Genomic DNA, 17,816 nt, shown 5'->3' on the forward strand with positions numbered 1-17,816 from the left:
AAAGGCACAGGAGTGAGAGAGAACGCAGGGAACATGAGCTGAGAGAGCATGCGTGGGAGAGAGAGCAGGGAGCTTCTCTAGAAGAGGTGGGCAGGGGGCTTCCCCGGGGGCCCAGCTTAGGAGTCTACACATGTTCCTCCCGGGACATCGCAGAAGGGTCTTAAGTTTTGGGCACAGGAGTGACTGTCAGGTTCCTGTTGGATTTCTAACCCCTCCTAATGCCCACCCTCTAGCCCCTTGGCCCATTCCTTCTCATCCGCCTTGATTCCACCTCTGCCTCTAAACTAGTCCCAGGCCGGCCACTCTGATGGGGAAAGGCCCTGCTGCTCTAAGTGAATGGAGAAACTGAGCTCACACAAAAAGGCTGACCAACAATGCATCCCACTTAAACTGCACCTCCACGGCCAAGACTGCAGGAGCCCATCTCTACCAGCAGAGGCCCCTGAGCCCAGCATTTGCTCTCCCCAAGATCTGGGTGAGGGAGCCCTTCCCATAAATTTACCCGTGAGTCCTGCTGACCCAACTAGGTCTCAGTCACAGCCCAGATGCACGCCCCTCCCCACAGGGCCACCACGGCGGGCCCGGGCCAAGCAGAACATCTCCATCAGCAGTCTTGGATGGGGAGCCCCAGGGAGACAAGAGCTACTGTACCCATCCTCGCCGGGCAGCCCATTCTCACACGCCACAGACTCCTCGACACCTTGCGGCCTTTGGCAGATGGAAGTTCTTCACCATCTTCTATTCCCTTGAAAAATACACACAGAACATGAACCAAAAGGGGTGGCCCTATGGGGAACGGCCAGACACTCCAGTCTAGACCAAAACAAGAGGAATAATCTGTTCCACCTGGGAGGGCACAGGGGCGTCTTCCAGAGCACTGGTAATCGGGTCACGGATCAAGATCCCCACTTAAAAGATGGAGGCAAAGAGGCCCAGGGAGGCCCAAGAGACACAGGCGGTGAGAGGCAGAAGCAGGTCTGAGCACCAGGAAGGAAATTCCACCCGTCAGGAGTTGTGGCTGAAATCAAAGCCTCTGGAGTGCATGCCCCCCTCCCCTGACCAGCGTGAGGGCTGCGAGCTGCCGGGCTCAGCTCTGATTCCCGCCCCAGACCAGCTCACACCTCGCTGCCTGCTGACTCACCCACTGTTTAATAGCTGTCATGACCTTCTGCAAGTCGTGGGATGGGAGGGACTGCTTCAGAAATGCATCAAACCTTGTGTTTGACATTAAGATATTCACCATCTTCCGGCCATAAAACCTGCCATTGGAGAAAGAGCAGGATGAAAAACAACCACAGAAATGCAATATAAATTTGCTTTACATAATTCTTCTAATTGCAGTAAGAGAATTTTTAATACTTTTTCTCATTATGACAGTAATCCCCACCCAGTTAAGAACTAGATTCATGAAATAAACAACCATAATCTCATTACCAAGAGAAAACCACTTAAATTTGTCCATATTTTCTTGTGGTCTTTTTTCCAAGCATATATCCATTTTCAGTGACATCAGGATATATGCGCAATATTTACCCAGCTTTTTTCACTTTACCACTAATCATCTTCCCACGTCATCCTCTTCAATGGCTAAATAATATTCTGTTATACCAAAGTGTATTAACATTTTTCTAGCATGAGACATTTAGAAGTCTGAGGAAGTGTGCAGTGGGGCAGTATAGGGGGGAGTGGTCAACTCTATCTGATAAACAGTGGTGGGTAAGGGGGGGGCATCAAGGAGGGCTTCACTGAAGAGGTGACCTTGGGTTGGGACTCAAAAGATGAGTAGGAGTTCACAAGTGGGATGGGATTAAGGAGTACGTGGAGGAGGGAGACATCCCAGCATCCATAAGACAGTCTGATGGGTCTACAGGTGTGTGGTTGGAGAATAGTCAGCAGGGACTGGACTCAGAGAGAGAATAGGCTAGAGAAGAAGATAGGACTCAATTTAGGGAGATGTGAAGGAGTTGGGCTTTAGGCTGCAGGCAATGGGAAGCTGAGAAATGATCAGATTTGCACTGAAGTCAAAATGTCTCAGGCAGCACTGTGGAGGATGGACCTTTGGGGACAAGGGTTAGGGCCGGGAGACCTGTTAGGAGGCCATTATAATAGTCCAGGCAAAAGATGATGAAGGCCTGACATAGGCAGGAGGGTGGGGGTAAGTAGGGTCGATCAGATTCAAGAGCTGCTAAAGAAGATGAAATTGCAGGGCTTGGTAGGTGATTGGAGCGGAAGCCCAAAGCATCTAGAATTATCATACTTCACTCGACCTAAAACTCCACTGATCGTAAAATGCACCATTAATTTATTTTCCACTAAGGAAAAACAGAAAAAGAAGACACTGGTGATTTCCACTGCCTCCAATGACACAGCCCCGTGTGCGAAGGCCATCCTTTTACATGCTATCTCAGAAACAGAAGTGACACTTTTGTGGGAAGTGTCCTTCCTTCCTTAGGTTGGATAAAGTACTTGTTGGTTGCTTTGTAAGAAACTGTGGAATTTGGGTCATTCTTTCAGTGATGAATATTTGCGTTAATATCGAATTTATGCCCCATCGCTCTATTTCCATGCCTTTTCTCATATACGATAACGCTTCATTTCAATGCCAAATAATAATGTAATATTTCTAAGACATTTTAAACGCGATTAAACCCAACAATTCTCCACAGTGACTCCTTAAATAAATATAAAAGGCTAAGCAGCAAAGAAAGGCTCATAATGTAGTTCCTACGATGCAAACTGTAATTCAAACATTTATACAATGAGCAACAACGATCAGGTTTGCAACTGTATAGATAGTAAAGCCCAAGTCATAACTGCTGCCTGGCCACCAGCAGCTGTGAGATGCCTAGGATTCTAAGATATTAAAACGTGGAGGGGGAAAATGAAGTATGAAATTCCCCATTCTGCATCTAGATGACTTGGTAAATAATAGTGACTTTAATAAGAGAGGGAGCACAGCCAGAGAAGCAGGCTTCAAGAGAAGGCAATGAGCTCATTTAGGGACAGTTTGCACTGACGATGACAGTGGGACGTCCCGGTGATGGGTCCTGTGGGGGCATCAGAGAGATGGGACAGATGCTCAGAGAAGGGCTGGCCTGCAGGGAGACACGGGGAAGCATCAGAGTTTGCCGTGGCTGGAGCCACAGGAAGTGACGGCACCTCTCAGAGAAGGCTGCAAGAGGGGGACGAGGACGAAGACACTCCTGCAGCCACGGGCATCGGGGTGCGGGCAGGCGGGGGAGAAAGGCACAGAGGAACCAGGAAAACTAGGGAATGTGGTACCATGCAAGCCGGAAGCATAGGGTTCCAAGAAGGAAAATGAAGTGCTGTCAACGCCATCCAGTGTGAGAGAGAGGGTCGGAACGGAGAGGGGTTTAGATCTGGAGAGATGTTGGATCTTAACGCCCATCCCCCCACCAACAATGAAGAACCAGCCAACCAAAACCTTCTACTTCCCTGACAATAGTCTTCCTGCCAGTAAATGGCACTATCATTCACCCAGTTGTTCAGTTTAAAAACCTCAGCATCATCTTTTGATTCCTCTTTGAAATCCTCAGCGCCCAACTGCTCTCAGCTATGCCTTCAAAATATACCCCACTCCACCCCTCCTCCCCCTGCTGCAGCCTCCGGCACCTCTTGCCGGGACTCCGGGGTAACCATCTGCCTGGCATCCCTTCTCCATCCTGGCCCCTCTCCCCCACCATCAATCCTCCAGTAAGTAGTCAGAGATGTTTTTTGTTTGTTGTTTTTTTTATAAATAATTTTTGTTTATGAGGTAACCAAAGGGAATATTTTCTAAAAAATGATAAAGCTGCCAAAATTGTGAATCACTCTTTCCCCAGATCAGATCACCCATCAGCTTGGAAACCAGGAGGAAAGCTTGCGGATCATTAAATCTGGTGCGTAGGGTAATATTTTCATGATTAGTCTCCCCTGAAATGTCCAATTTTTTTTTTTTAACTTTAGTCATCCAGCCCTTTCACTGGTCAGTGAGTCAAGGAAGGGATTTAACAATAGATACTAGGGTTGAGGGGTCGTCTCTTCCTGACCTGGTTTTCAAAAACCTGGATCCTTAATGATATAGGAAGGGTTTGAGGCATATACAAATTATTTTGGAGAATACTGTAGTAAGACCAAAATTGTCTTGCTGCCCCCTCTAAGAAAGAGGACAGATAGAGGATAGTTCAACAGTAGTGGGTCCGATAAAGAGAATCTCTGCTATCTTCATGGGCTGATTCCTGGAGAGGTAGAAAGGAGAGGCAGAAAATCCCCAAACAGGATCCTGCAGAGACAGCAAGTTCCAAGTATAAAAAAGCTCTGTTTTTTCTAGGCCTTCTTCCTCTCCATCGAATTTCCCAAAGCCTAACATTATGTTGTAGGAGGAACAGAATAAAGAGATGTTTTTTGAATCAAAAGGCTAGCAAACCTATAAAGAAGCACTCAAACTTGTTAGTAATCAGGGAGGGGAAAAAAAGTATTCGGAAACAGCCATGAGCTAGAACTTTTCCCCATCAGATGGATAAAAATGTGAAATCCAGAAACTGCAATGTTGTAAGGATGTATTCGCCTCGGCACTCAGGAGGGAGGTGGAGGGGCTCCGCGTGCGTGAGGGCTCCCGGCGATGCCTGGGCGGCCTGAGTGAACACGGCCCTGACCTCACTCGCGCTCCGGGCAAATTCCCAAAGAGATCCTCCTGGGCTCTGTCAGGGGCCACTTACAAGGACTGAGGTACAGCACCGTGGGAGTGCACTGGGCAGGGTGGGAGGCATCCCGTGCATCGCATCCCTCCAGGGCTGCACTGCACGGACACCCCACACGAAGGCACTGCCTCAGACACAACACAGGACGCAGTGTGGACGTGCCCTCTGGAGCTATACCGAGTGTGCTGGGGGCCCTAGACATGGTGATAACACGCCATGAACCGGGGAGTGTGATTAACTGCACCCCAGCACCAGGTTTTAAAGACAGTTAATCAGATCCTATCACTCTCCTGCTTAAAACCATCTAACACTGCCTCACACTCCTACTGAAAACATCCTCCAGTGCTTCCAGTCACACCCAAACGGGAATCTCAGCTCCTGACCAGGGCCTGTGAGGCCCCCACCCCGGGCCTGGCCTTGCCCTCTCCGTCTCATCGCCTGCCACTCCCCTCACTCACGGTGCTCCACAAAGCCTCGCCTTTCTCTTCATTAAACAGCAAGCTTATCCCACCCGGGAGCCTCTGTACTATCTTCCTTTGCTGTGACTCTTGTAGCCCAGACCCTCCAAGAGCTGGGTCCTACTAGCCCATCAGTTCTCCACTCAAACGTCACTCCTTAGAAAGATTTCCCCTGACTCTCAATCTAAAGTAGCCCTGACCCAGTTCTCTGCTACCTCTTGTTTTACCCCTTATCTGTGTCTAAAATTGTCGTAATTATTTACTTGCTTATTACCCAACTAGGAGGTAATCTCCATGACAGCAGGGGCCTAATTTTTCTTATTCACAGTCATATTCATAGTAATGAAAAGAATGCTTATCAAATATCTCTTGAAAAATTGAATGAATGGATGGCCTCATAGAGAATGGAGCTGGGCTGGGACAGGAACTAGAGCAAGATTGCAATGGCTAGAGAGGGAGTGGAAGGTGAGAAAGGGGAGCCAGGGGCAGGGGGTAGTGGCCATTCCTGAGCAGGCCCGGCTGTGGCGGTGTGGAAAGGTGGGACGACAGCTGCAGGGAAAGGACACAGCTTCGTCCACCGGCTGTCCTTCCGAGTGGCCCCGGGGAAGCTGAGCGACTTAGGCCTGGGCCCTCGAGGCTGGCTGGTTGCCTTGTCTGCCCTGGGCTGGCCCTGGCCCCGCATTACCTGGTGTCCTGGTTGGAGTCCTGGGCCAGCCCCACCGGGTTGTGCACCAGCATGTCTGTGCTCTCTCTGGTGCCTGAGAGAAGCCTCTCGGCGCCCATCTGCTCCAGGACGACCGAGAGGTGCTCGGCAGTGCAATTCCAGACTAAGGGGTTTCGGTGGCTGAAAGGAAACACAATCACGGACAAGGGCCCAGCCAAGGAATGCGGTGTGTGTGTCCCCAGCCTGGCACACATGGACCTACAGCTGTGCATCCATGTTTCAGGCCGCAGTGGGCTCCGAATTTGGTCCCGAGCAGACTAAAGGGAATCTTCAAGGAAAGAGCAGACCTTCCTGACACTGGAACTAAGGATGATGACAGGGTGGACTGAGCACGTGAAGGCACGTGATGTCACCAGACGCACTGTGTGCCTGCCATCCCCGTTCCTTCCTGAGCTCCTGTCCTGCCTTTGCCTAAATGATGCACTTCCCCACATTTTCTCCACTTAGAATAACCTACTTCTGCCTTCTGAGGCCTCCAGGCAGAAGTAGTGCTCCCTGGGGGTGGCAGTGTCCTTGTCCCCTGGGAAATTCAGGGGTACCCGCATGGCTTCCTCTCAGTCGGATCCCCCATGCCCCACGGGTGCCAGGCACATGCCGACCCTTCAGCACTTCGTGAGAGCTTCCTGCACATTCACTGAGCTGAATTGAGACGGGGCCGGGGGGGATAGGAGACTGATGGATGATTTCAGGGAGAACCTGAAATCTTACAGGAGGAACCCATCAGGATGTCACCTCTTTATTTCTCACCCCATTCAATGTGGATTCAATGTGCCCACAGTCCATGAGGTGACACTGGCCCTGGGGTCCGTCCCAGTGGAACACAAAGGGAGGCTTCTGGGCTCTCCCTACTCAGTCTGGTCCAGGGACCAGCATCATTAGCACCTGAATCAGAATCAGCATTTTAGCCAGACCCCCGGGAATTCAAATGCACAGCCCTGTACCAGGCTCCCCTGGTTCTTGCGGACCACCGTCAACTGTCTCAGTTTGCTGCGAGCACAGCCTCCCTGCCAGGCACCATACTGAGCACCTTCAAACCAGCGTCACCTCAACTCTGTAAGCTACTCCTGTCATCATCGTGCAGGGCAGGAGGCGGCGGCATGGGGAGGAATCCAGAGATAAGTACAATTCATTTCTCCCGAGTTAACAGTAGCCACGGAGGGCATTCAATAGATGTGAGGTGGAGGCAGCCGCTGCTCTAAGTGCTCTTTCCTGAATCAATTCCTTTACTCCTCACAACAGTATTAGCAGTGGGTTGGCCAAAAAGTTCGTTCGGGTTTCATCCTACGATGTTATGGCAACACCCGAACGAACTTTTTGGCCAACCCAATATTATCCCCCTTTTACAGATGAGGAAACCAAGGCATGGGGAAGTTTAGTAACAATCCAGGATGTGAGCCCAGGCAACATGGCTCGGGGGCCTGTAGGCAAAGGCCTCTTGGCTGCTCCAACACGCCCTGGGCTCTACCCGCTAGGCCACCCTGCGTAAGGGTCGGTGTCGTAACTGGCTTGCTGGGGTTGAGAGCTGTTTCACCCTGTGGGAGAAAGGGCTTGGGAAATGCTTCTGGTTTTGCTGCTGTGTTTGGTTTTTACATGAAGAGAAAGCAGATCTGGCTGCAGAAAGGCTCCAATGGCTGCCAGCCCCCTCCTCCACCCCAGAAGGCCAAGCGGTACCAGCTGGAGGAGGTCTTGTGCCTTGTTCTCCTCGTGGCCCAGATTTCATCAGAAGGAAGCACCCCTCCCCTGAGACAGTGGCAGGGGCTCCTCAGGCACAGGCCAAAGGCTGCCTCTGCCGCCCCGTCTCTGGGGACATTACCACAGCCACTACGGGCTCCCCAGTGTTGAGCAGACAATAGCACCTGTCCCTTCCCAGCTGGGACCCAGGGCTGCACTGAGCTCCCCTCGTTACCCACAGGCTGGTCCAGGAGAGGTGGGAGAGAAGCCCACCAGGGAACAGGGGTCTTCCTCGCCCAGGAAAGTACGTGAGGTGCCTGCCCCATCTCCCTGCTCCTCCCCAACCCCAGCGCCTCTCCCCTTTGTGTCACCTTCCCAGGCCACCGCCCCCCCAGACAACAGGCCCCCGCATACTAGATGCCCGCCGAGGTGAGGGCCACCAGGGAGCGGGTGGGGGTCACGTGCTGCACCACGGCCCCCAGGGACCGGCTGGCCGCCCTCTGGATGAACTTGCTGGTGTTCCCCATCTTCTGGAGCAGGCAGCGGGCGATCTCTTCAGCCTCCTGGTCCATATTCTTCTTCAAGGCCCGGAAGAGTTCTCCCAGGGTGCTGATGGGCAGGCGGGACACCTTGGAGCGGAGGTTGGTGACCTTGGAGAGAGATGGGAGGGGGACCCTGCCAGGCTGCTGGGCCCTGCGAAGGGCTCCAGCACATACGAAGAAGGAACCCTGCACCACCCTCCCGCAGACTTCACCCTCACCCCGGGGCCTAGGCCTCGCCAGGCTAGAAACAGAAACCCTGCAGCTGCTCTGGGCAAAACAGTCTCATTTTAAAGAAACACTGTTACTGTTGCTATCATCATAATTATCAATTCTATTATTATCATTATCATCTGAAATCTGTGCAACACTTAGTCTTGAAAACACAATTATTTAATTGGACCTTCACAGGCCCCCCACTGGAACAGTCTATTCCCAAGGGCATGGGTCATGGCCTCCACTTGTGATAAGATACATTTTACTGCCCCTCTGAGCCCAGCCTAGGCCAAGCTCTAGCCCCATAGGAGAAAGAATTTGGGAAATGTTACAACTGCCCAGAAGTTAGAGATCTGGCCCAGAACACTCCATCCCTCCTGAGGCGTCCTAAGTACAGAGGACAATGCAGGGCTATGACAAATGGGCACATAAAATGCTGATTGTTTCAATACCCAGAGATTAGAAATAAGGGAACCCCAGGCCTCAGCTTTCCAATCTGAGAAATGGGTGGCTAGCTCCTGCTTCAGTGGCTGAGGGCTGAGAAATAGGCAGGGATGCCCATGTTGCAGGGAGCCGTGGGCCCCTCCGTGGCTGCTGTGTGACCCACACTGAGCAACACCACCAGGGAAGGGGGATTGGCTGGGGTCAAGCAGAGTACACAGGACACAGGAGGCCTCACCTCTCCAGTCACGGCCAAGGACACGTCGTGTAGCCTCCCAGCGAGGACCTCCGAGTGACAGGCCGCCAGGCGCTGGATGCTCACCAGGCCCTTCTCCTTCATCTGCCTGAGAAGCAAGTCCAGGCCCTGTCACAGGCAGTGGGCATGGAAGGAGCCCCCTCCCTCTGCAGACCAGGGCATGCCCATCACCACACCTCCACCGCAGTGCGGAGGGATTCAATGGCCTCGGCGGCAGGGTGTCCTGGTGTAACCCCCAGGCTGAAATCCTAACCGTCCCGTGCACGCCATTCTACGGGGCCCGGGGCCCATCCCCACCCAGGATGGAAGCCCACCCCAGAGCCCGGGCCTACGCCAGACACAAAGCCAGCACCTGCAAGAGAAGGCACTGGCACGCGAGGACTGAAGACGAGGAGGCCTTCCTGCAAAGGTTCTGGACCCCAAGTCATCGCTCTGCTCGCAACTAAGACTGTGTGTGGGAGGAACACGGGAGCAGAATGAACTCGACTTAGAAAAATGAAGGGCTGTGACCTTCCTCAGGCCCCCATGACAGCGCCACGGAGTCAGATCGTACTTTCTAGGGCTGGCTCTGGTGCACCACAGAGCAGTGCACGGGGCAGGCGCAGGCGGCCAGACCCACAGGCACTCCCCCTCATGCCTCCTCCTGGGGACAATGCTTCCTTCTGATGAAATCTGGGCCACGAGGAGAGCCACGAGGGCCTGCAGTGGGGGAGGCGGGGGGGCGGCGGCCGGAGCACAGGGAGTGTTTCCTCACCAGTCGCTGCGGTCCAGGCACTGCAGGGCATCCACCAGCCCCAGCTCCGTGTTCAAGAAAGGCCTTAGCTCCTTAAAAGCCCGAAGGTCCGTCTCCTCCTCCTCTTCTTCCCACTCAGGAGACCCCAAAGTAAGCACCGCAGGTAAGGAGTGAGCTGCACTCACAGAGAAGGAAAGGAGCAGGCGGGTGTTACCCAGAGGACCCGCGACCCGCACAGCACCGAGCCCACCTTAGGGGGGCACGCAGGGAGAAGGGAGCCGCGAGGGTGAGAAGCCAGGGCCTGGGCTGCACTCCCTGGGGAGCCACAGAGATCACCGAACTCCTACCCCTGGTTGACAGTTTCTACCCCTACCATCGCCCATCTGATTATTATAAACAAGCTGGCCTGTGATAGGCTCTTGATGTCATGTGACCAAGCCCACCGCGCTGGTGACACACCCAGAATCCCGCCCTGTCTGTGGCTCGAGGTGAGGCCAGCAAGTCTGTCAAGGAATGACTCCCCTGCTCTCACCTCATCCCCACCCAGGAGCCCGTGTTACGGCTTCTCCTCCTCCTTCCCTCCGACTCTCCATCCTTTTGTGAAGCCACCCAAGACAGGGAAGTGGCCCAAAGGCAGCCGGCGGGAGGAAGCAGGAGACAGTGAAGGCGGCACCGACGAGACGATTAGCTGACACTTGAGTGGTCAAGATGTGGCCACACTTGCAGGGACTGACAATAAGCAGGGATGTTGTTTAAAAATCAGATCACGTTTCCTAGGCTCTCCTTCCTTGGGGACAGATGCCAGAATCATAAAATTCTAGAACAGGAAGGACATTTGGAGGTTTCCATCTGGTCCAATGCTCCAATCAGAGAGCTGAGGCACCAGAAGCCCACAGAGGCTGGGGACGCCCACAGTGCCTCAGTTCCTCCATCAACAGAGCCTGAACTGGAATCCAGAGCTCTCACTTCCTGCCTAGTTTTCTTCAGAGGTTCGTCTGTACATGACTTTCACTATGGCCTATCTAGGAGGTCCTGAGTAAATCTGAATCGGGGCAGTCCTTTATTTAAAACCAAGAAAAAAAAGAACTCGTTCCTGGATTCTCCTCTCAGCTTTGCCATTGGATCAAGATTCATTTGCCAAAGATTCATTAGCCATAGTCCCTATGGGCCACCATCACCTTGAGAGACCTTGGGTGACCTTGAGTCTCTGTTGTCTATAAAATGAGTGGCTTAGGTTAGATAGCTCAATATTTCCCAAGTGTCAACCATTCAGTTACCAATTTCATGATTTTTTTGCTATATCTCTAAATTACTTTTACTTTATTTATATGGTACTTTTCTTCAAATCAACCCACTTTTCAAATCCTAAATAAGTTTATTTTAAAGGGAAATTTATGTCACTACCATAATTGGTAAATGATTAGTTGTCATGGTATACGATAAATATGGACAGTAAAAGAACATTATAAACTCAAGCTATAAAAGGACAGTCAGCTTCTGATGTCTCAAGCTGGGAGAAGAATCTCTTTGTTTAAAAAGGAGATTCATAAGTCTTAGAGAGGTGCTAAAAACTAGCACCAGATTAAGACTTTCTACTTGATGGAATCAAAAGGATAGAAAGAGAATAGAAAAGGGAGGTCAGTCAATATTATTTCTAGCACAAAAATGATGCTCTATTCTACCAACAGTGTCCACATTTAAAGAAACTCTGAACCAGGTTGGTTGTTTTCAAATGTTCTTTACTAGCAAAATCTTTTCAAATGAAATCCCGCATGGAGCCCCAGTATTCAAAAAGGGGAGACAAAATAGACCCTCCTCTGGTAGAATGGGGACAGGGCCTCCCCTTGTCCCTTGGTGCCTTCCTGAGGGTCCCCATAGAACCTTCAGCTCCTCAGATCCCAGTCTGTCACCAGCCCTGTCCAGCCCTGACATTTTATGAGGCAACAAGCAAGAACCCAGGGTCTTCCCAGACCCCCTCTTCCTCTTCCTGGTGTTTCCAGCTACTCCCATGGAGGCTGCTTCCAGCATCTGTGGTCCCGGTGCACTGGTGAGTCCTCTAGGACATGTCACGCAGGCTGGGCACACCTGTCCAGCCATCCACAATTCCCGTTACAACGCCCTGGGTCCCCAGCCTGGCCCCCAGATACTTCTGACTTCCAGACACTGTTCCTGTCTCTGGCAAGGTGACCACCCCAGGCTGCCCCCTCCTCCGACATGGGCAACTGGCAGAAGCAGAGCAGCAGAAGTCACCCTTGCCACACCCCAAAGCACCCCAAGACAGTGTAGCGAGGGGGACACGTGCCCCCCCAGCCAGTTGGTCTAGGTCCCGCCTGAAGCACGGCAGGCAAAGCTGAGTTCCTGCTTCTGACAGGGATGCTGGGCAGTGAGGCCCTGTCGGCCCGCTTCCTCAGGATGACGCCAGTGTTGTTTCTGCAGGGGCTGCTCAGCCCAGTGGGCACAGAGAGGGTCCCACTGCCCCGGAGGGTAAGGAGGCCTGTGGAGGCAGAGAAAGTCCGAGGACAGAGCTGGTCCTGCCTGTCCCCCGGCCCCAGAGTCCCCCTTTGGAAATGGGCCCATCAGTGAGCTACAAGACAGCAGACATGGCTCCCTGTCCAGTCTCAGGACGGAGAGGGTGGGAGGCGTGGACAGCCTCTCTTTTGGCCCAGGTGTTGGCCAAGAAGTCTCCCCAGCCTGAGGGGGCCTTCCCAAGCACCCAGCACCTTCCTTCATCAAGGTCCTCCGGGAGCCCAGGCTCTGGGAAGCGAGCTCCCTCCCCCTCTCCCTCTCCGGCTCCTTCACTCTCTGGACCAATTCCATCTCCTTCATCTGCTTCAGCTGCATCTTCTCCTGGGCAGACCTGGCTACGGTGACCTGGATCCAGTACAAGATCAAGGCAAACTCCATCACGCTGGAGACCCAAGTGTGCTTTCTATACCTTCTTCATTCCATCAGCAGGAATGTGAGTGGCTCCTGTGTGCTGATTGCTGCTCCGAGAATGAACAAAAGGTCAAAGGCCTTGCTCCCCATGAGCCACATGGAGTGGGCAGATGACGGCAAACAGACAGCCTCTAGTATCAGGCAACATGCACCGGAAGGCAAGTAAGGGACACAGGGTGACGGGGCTTCTGTTTCGGGTAGGGAGACCCAGAGGGACTCCCAGAGGCGGTGAAATTGAAGCAGAGACATAAATGAAATGAAGCAGGGAGCAGGCCCTGAGGCTGACGTGCGCTGGGCGTGGCTGGGAGTGCTGAGGCAGGAGCACCCTGAGTCAGAGGAGAGGCAGGACACAGGTGGGGCCGGAGGGATGGGGCCGGAGTCACAGCGCACTGGGCCCTGTGGCCCATGGTGGGGGCTTGGGCTTTTCCTCCGGAGGACACAGCAAGCCACTGGAGGTTCTGAGCAGAAGAGTGACATGATCTGATTCTTTTTTTTTCTTTTTCTTTTTATTTGGCTGGATGGGGGGTATTCTCTAAGTGTTGTTTTTAATAACTTTTTATTTTGAAATAATTTAAGACTCACGAGAAGTTGCAAAAATAGAACAAGGGGTTCCCATGAGGTGGGACTTGGACTAGGATAGCAGGAATGAAGACGGTAGAATGGCTAGATTCTGGACATGTTTCAAAAGTAGAGCCCACAGCTTTGGCTGATATATGAGGTGTGGGATGAGAGAGAAAGACAGGAGGCAGGGATGGGCCCAAGATTTGGGGCCGGAGCAGCTGGAAGGCTGGAGTTGCCTTTTACTGCCATTCATGGAGAGGGGACATGGGGAAAAGGAGGTTTTGCGGGGGTAACTGTTCAACAGTTAAGCCTTGGACGAGGTAAGTTTGAGATATAATTAGAGACCTAAATGGAGACGTCGAGTATTAGTTCTATATAAACATAGTCATATAATTTAACAGCTACTGGAGACTGGGGAAAGTCTGGGCTGGAGAGGGAGACTTGGGAGTCCTCAGCATAGAGGTGGTACCTAATGCCATGGGCTGGATCAAACCACAGGGGCCCGTATAAATAGATAAGACGCTAGAGGTCTGAGCCCTGGGGGCTCCAGTACGTAGAGGTCAGGAAGACAAGGAGGCACCAGCAAAGAAGGACCAGGAAGGAGCTAATTTTGATGTAGTCAGACAAGCAAGAAAGAAGCCATCCCTCATCTCCGTCCCTCAGTGGGGAATTCAAGAAGGATGAGCCACAAAAGCTGGCGATGGGTCAAGCTGGAAGAGCACTGAGATGTGTTGCACATGGGAAGGTGGCCTCATTGATGCCTCAATGGGGGCAGTTTCAACGGGGCTGGCGGGGACTAAGCCCCACTGGCCTGCACTCAGGAGAGGACGAGTAGAGACACAAGGCAATATTTTTCTTTGGTTTTAAGAGAGGAGAGAGGAAACAGAGAGCTAGGATGCTGGTGGGAATGATCCCGTTTCAAGGAGAACATTATTGATGCAGGAGAAGGACAAGTGCTGGAGCTGGAATATTGGATGGATTGAGCTAGAACAGTAGGAGAAGGTGGTGAGTGAGTGGGGTGCTTGAGGTGGAGAAGTGACGGTGGTGAAGTTGTTTGCAGTGCCAACGTCTACAGTATGACCATGGGAGTGAGCGGCTAAGGTGGGGTGGAGGATGAGATCATTTCATGGCCCTGAATTGTTCTTCCTTTGTCTCATGGTCCGTCACCCTCGCTGGAGTGGGAGGATGTGGTGCCTGGACCTTACCAGCATCACTGGATCCCATAGTATATGCATACAGCAGGCTTTCAGGATATGTTTATTGCACTCTTATATCTCTGTTTCAAATAATGACCATAACAGTGACTCTCCATGTTTCACTAAATTCATCCAGATGAGAATCTGGATGAATCATCTGGATCAAGGTCACCTTAGAAGTCCAAGGTATTTGTCAGCCTGTCAGGCACAGGCCTTTGGCTGATCTGCCTCTGAGTCAGCTGCCTCTGGGTTGCTATTTTGGGTGTTGGTTCAAATTACTAGGCTTGGTTCACCTAAGCCCCTCTGCACTCTCCCCCACATCCTACTTGCTTCTGAACCATGTGTGACCTCCTTCTGCCCTCCCTTCTTCCCTCATCCCCACCCCTCAGTTTCCCACTGTACTCTTCCCTTCACCTCCATCCTTCTCCTCTCTTCTTTCTCTTCTCTTCTCCAGCCTTCACCCCAAACCCATCTATAGGTTCTGGCCTCAAGTACTAGGGGCAGCTGCCTCGGGGCTCTTCCTTGCCTTCCTCAAGCTGGTCCCACACTTACATATTTCAGAAACATGTGTGTGTTCAGCCAGTGGTCCACTCTGACCCCAGCTTCCTCTTCCCCTCGCTTTCCAGGTACCTTGGTGCCACTCTCCTTCTGGTCCTCTTCTTTTAGCAAGGGCTGGCTTTCTTTGGCGTGGCTGAAGGAGAAGGCTGTCAGAATAGGAGCAGACTGAGAGGAAGGCAGGGCAGGCTTCTCAGGGGCAGCAGACCTGTCTCTGACGGGCAGGACCAAAGGTTTTGGCTCTGAGGAGTAGAGAACAAGAATGGAGCTGAGGACGCCCAGCACCCAGGAGCAGCAGCCATCCCTTTGGGGCTGAGGCTCTATGGCCCTGTGGTTGGTGTGACATTTTCCTGCCTAAGCCCCTCACCCTCGGTTCTTCTGCCCAATGCTTCCTTGCTGGAGAAAGACACAGGTTAAATTTACTCTACAGGGCGGCACTGGCACGTATAGAACAGGCTGCCCAAGGACCAACACCCTCCTCCTTTCATCCCTCTATCCATTCATTCAACTAGTATTGCACACCTTATTCTAAGACTGGGGGTGGGGGGATGCGGGGAGTGAGGAGGGAGGAGGCTGGGCAGGAAATAGGGGCAGATCGGTTATCTAAGAGTTTTAAGATATTTCCTGAGAATGTAAGTCTGTTTTAACTGGGAGGTGTGTACGTCAGAAAAAGGAAAAATAAAATGAGCCCACTGACTGTTATATACCACCATGCTCCTATCTGAGACTATGACATAGCATGAAGGGCCCAGAGAACTAATGCCAGCCCAGGGCTTTCATTTTACAGACAGGAAAGCTGAGACCCAGTGACCTTCAGGTGCTCTTACAATTGATAAAATACAAATTCATTTCCAAAGGACATCAAATCCATAGTATCTCTTTGTCATTCTATATTTTCCCAATTAATGGCTTCAAAGAGCACATTTCTGGTAATAGAGGCAGTGTGTGGGTAGGTTCATTCGTTTTCTCTTTTTTTTTTTTTAAATTTATTTATTTATTTATTTTTGGCTGTGTTGGGTCTTCATTTCTGTGCGAGGGCTTTCTCCAGTTGCGGCGGGCGAGCGGGGGCCACTCTTCATCGTGGTGCGCGGGCCTCTCACTGTCGCGGCCTCTCCCACTGTGGAGCACAGGCTCCAGATGCGCAGGGTCAGTAGTTGTGGCTCATGGGCTCTAGAGTGCAGGCTCAGTAGTCATGGCGCACGGGCTTAGTTGCTCCGTGGCATGTGGTATCTTCCTGGCCCAGGGCTCGAACCCGTGTCCCCTGCGCTGGCAGGTGGACTCTCAACCACTGTGCCACCAGGAAAGACCCCATTCGTTTTCTTTTAATGAAAGAAATGTTAACCAGGTTCTCCTGCTCACAAAGTTTGGAGTTCACTGTCCTTGAGTGAACTTGCAAATCAGGGGTCCTCTGGAATTGGGGTCACCATCTGGGGCTGCCTGAGGCTGAAAAAGGTATGTTTTTTTCTTTTCCTTTCTTTTCTTTTTTTAATATTTATTTATTTATTTGGCCGCATCTGGTCTTAGTTGCAGCACGCGGGATCTTCCTTGTGGCACATGGGCTTCTCTCTAGTTGTGGTGCGCGGGCTCAGTAGTTGCGATGCAAGGTCTCTCTAGTTGTGGCACGTGGGCTCCAGAGCACATGGGCTCAGTAGTTGTGGCACGTGGGCTTAGTTGCCCCGCGACATGTGGGATCTTAGTTCCCTGACCAGGGATCAAGCCCGTGTCCCCTGCATTGGAAGGCGGATTCTTAACCACTGGACCACCAGGGAAGCCCCAGAAAGGGTGTGTTGAGTCTGGGGGTCCGGCAGGGTTCCCGGGTCACCCCAGATCTCTGCCCGGCTCATACCTTCTGCCAAAGATCCCTCCTGGGAGGAGGATCCAGGGCTGAGGGAGAGGAGGGGCGAAGCCTCCATCTGCCCAGAAGTAAGGTAGGACCGAGGGTACAGGTGTCCAGGTGCCAGCTGACCGGGGCAGGGACTGCGGAAAAGCCACAAGACTGGGGGAAGCCCTCAGCTTCAGACAATACCACGTGAGCCCCTACTACGTGCCAGACGTGGTCCCCAAATTGGGCAATGTTATTCCCAGCCGACAGCTGGAGGGTCAGAGAGCCCCTTAAGGACTTTGCCACTTTTTAGCCCCTTCTCACCTATGCCTCCAAGAGGCACCCTAGAAAGCCTTGTCCAAGCAGCCTGGCCCCTGCCCCCTGGGGACCTGGTTCTCAAGCAGCAAGCTGGTGAGGCGGACAAGGGCGTAGCTACAGGCTCGTGTCCCCTGGCCCAAAGCCCCGTTCCAGTGCTCTCAGGGTAGCTCTTAAGGGACACTGGGTGCCGGTGTGCGCCACCAGACTGCCCCAGCTACCCCGCAGCAGCCCAGCCGGGGAGAGGGGGAGGTGCAGTCACCACAGAGGTTTCTGTGCCAGGCCTGCCCCTCGGGCGCAGCTGAACATCTTAACCCTGGGGCGTCTTGGGCAGCAGCCTCCCCCTGGCCAACTGACCCACCTGCTGAGCTGATTACAGAGTAAGCTGCTGGAAAGCTACACAAGAGTCCACTCCCTCCTGCCCGTCAGCACAGCAGCCGCCTCTAGCCCCCCATCGCCTGCGGCCAGGCTCAGGGTGCTCCGCCCAGGTCCCCTCCCCCAACCTTCCATCCTCTCCACAAACTAGGTCATCAGGCTGGAGAGCCTCCCTGGGCCTCGGCCACCTGCCTCACTGCCAGCCCGGGTTCGCTCTATTCCCCTGATGCTGAAACCTTCCGGGATGGGCTGACTAAGGCATTGTGGGATGTGGTTTAATTTCTCACTCTGTCTGGAGAGGAATCCTCTATTCACTT

At 52.7% G+C, this 17,816-nt stretch overlaps 1 protein-coding gene across 1 annotated transcript in view; it reads right to left on the reverse strand.

Moving 5' to 3' along the window:
• The window catches only part of TOGARAM2 (TOG array regulator of axonemal microtubules 2), a 41,496-nt gene that overhangs the window by 16,086 nt on the left and 7,594 nt on the right, over nucleotides 1-17,816 (reverse strand). The window contains 11 exon segments of the mRNA XM_033425209.2: nucleotides 652-688; nucleotides 691-745; nucleotides 1,142-1,259; nucleotides 5,844-6,002; nucleotides 7,968-8,203; nucleotides 8,988-9,093; nucleotides 9,760-9,913; nucleotides 10,680-10,719; nucleotides 12,108-12,232; nucleotides 12,459-12,636; nucleotides 15,063-15,229. Of these exon segments, the coding sequence (XP_033281100.2) occupies nucleotides 652-688; nucleotides 691-745; nucleotides 1,142-1,259; nucleotides 5,844-6,002; nucleotides 7,968-8,203; nucleotides 8,988-9,093; nucleotides 9,760-9,913; nucleotides 10,680-10,719; nucleotides 12,108-12,232; nucleotides 12,459-12,636; nucleotides 15,063-15,229 (1,375 nt within the window).

Source organism: Orcinus orca, chromosome 13, assembly GCF_937001465.1.
Source record: "Orcinus orca chromosome 13, mOrcOrc1.1, whole genome shotgun sequence".
Taxonomy (NCBI): domain Eukaryota; kingdom Metazoa; phylum Chordata; class Mammalia; order Artiodactyla; family Delphinidae; genus Orcinus; species Orcinus orca.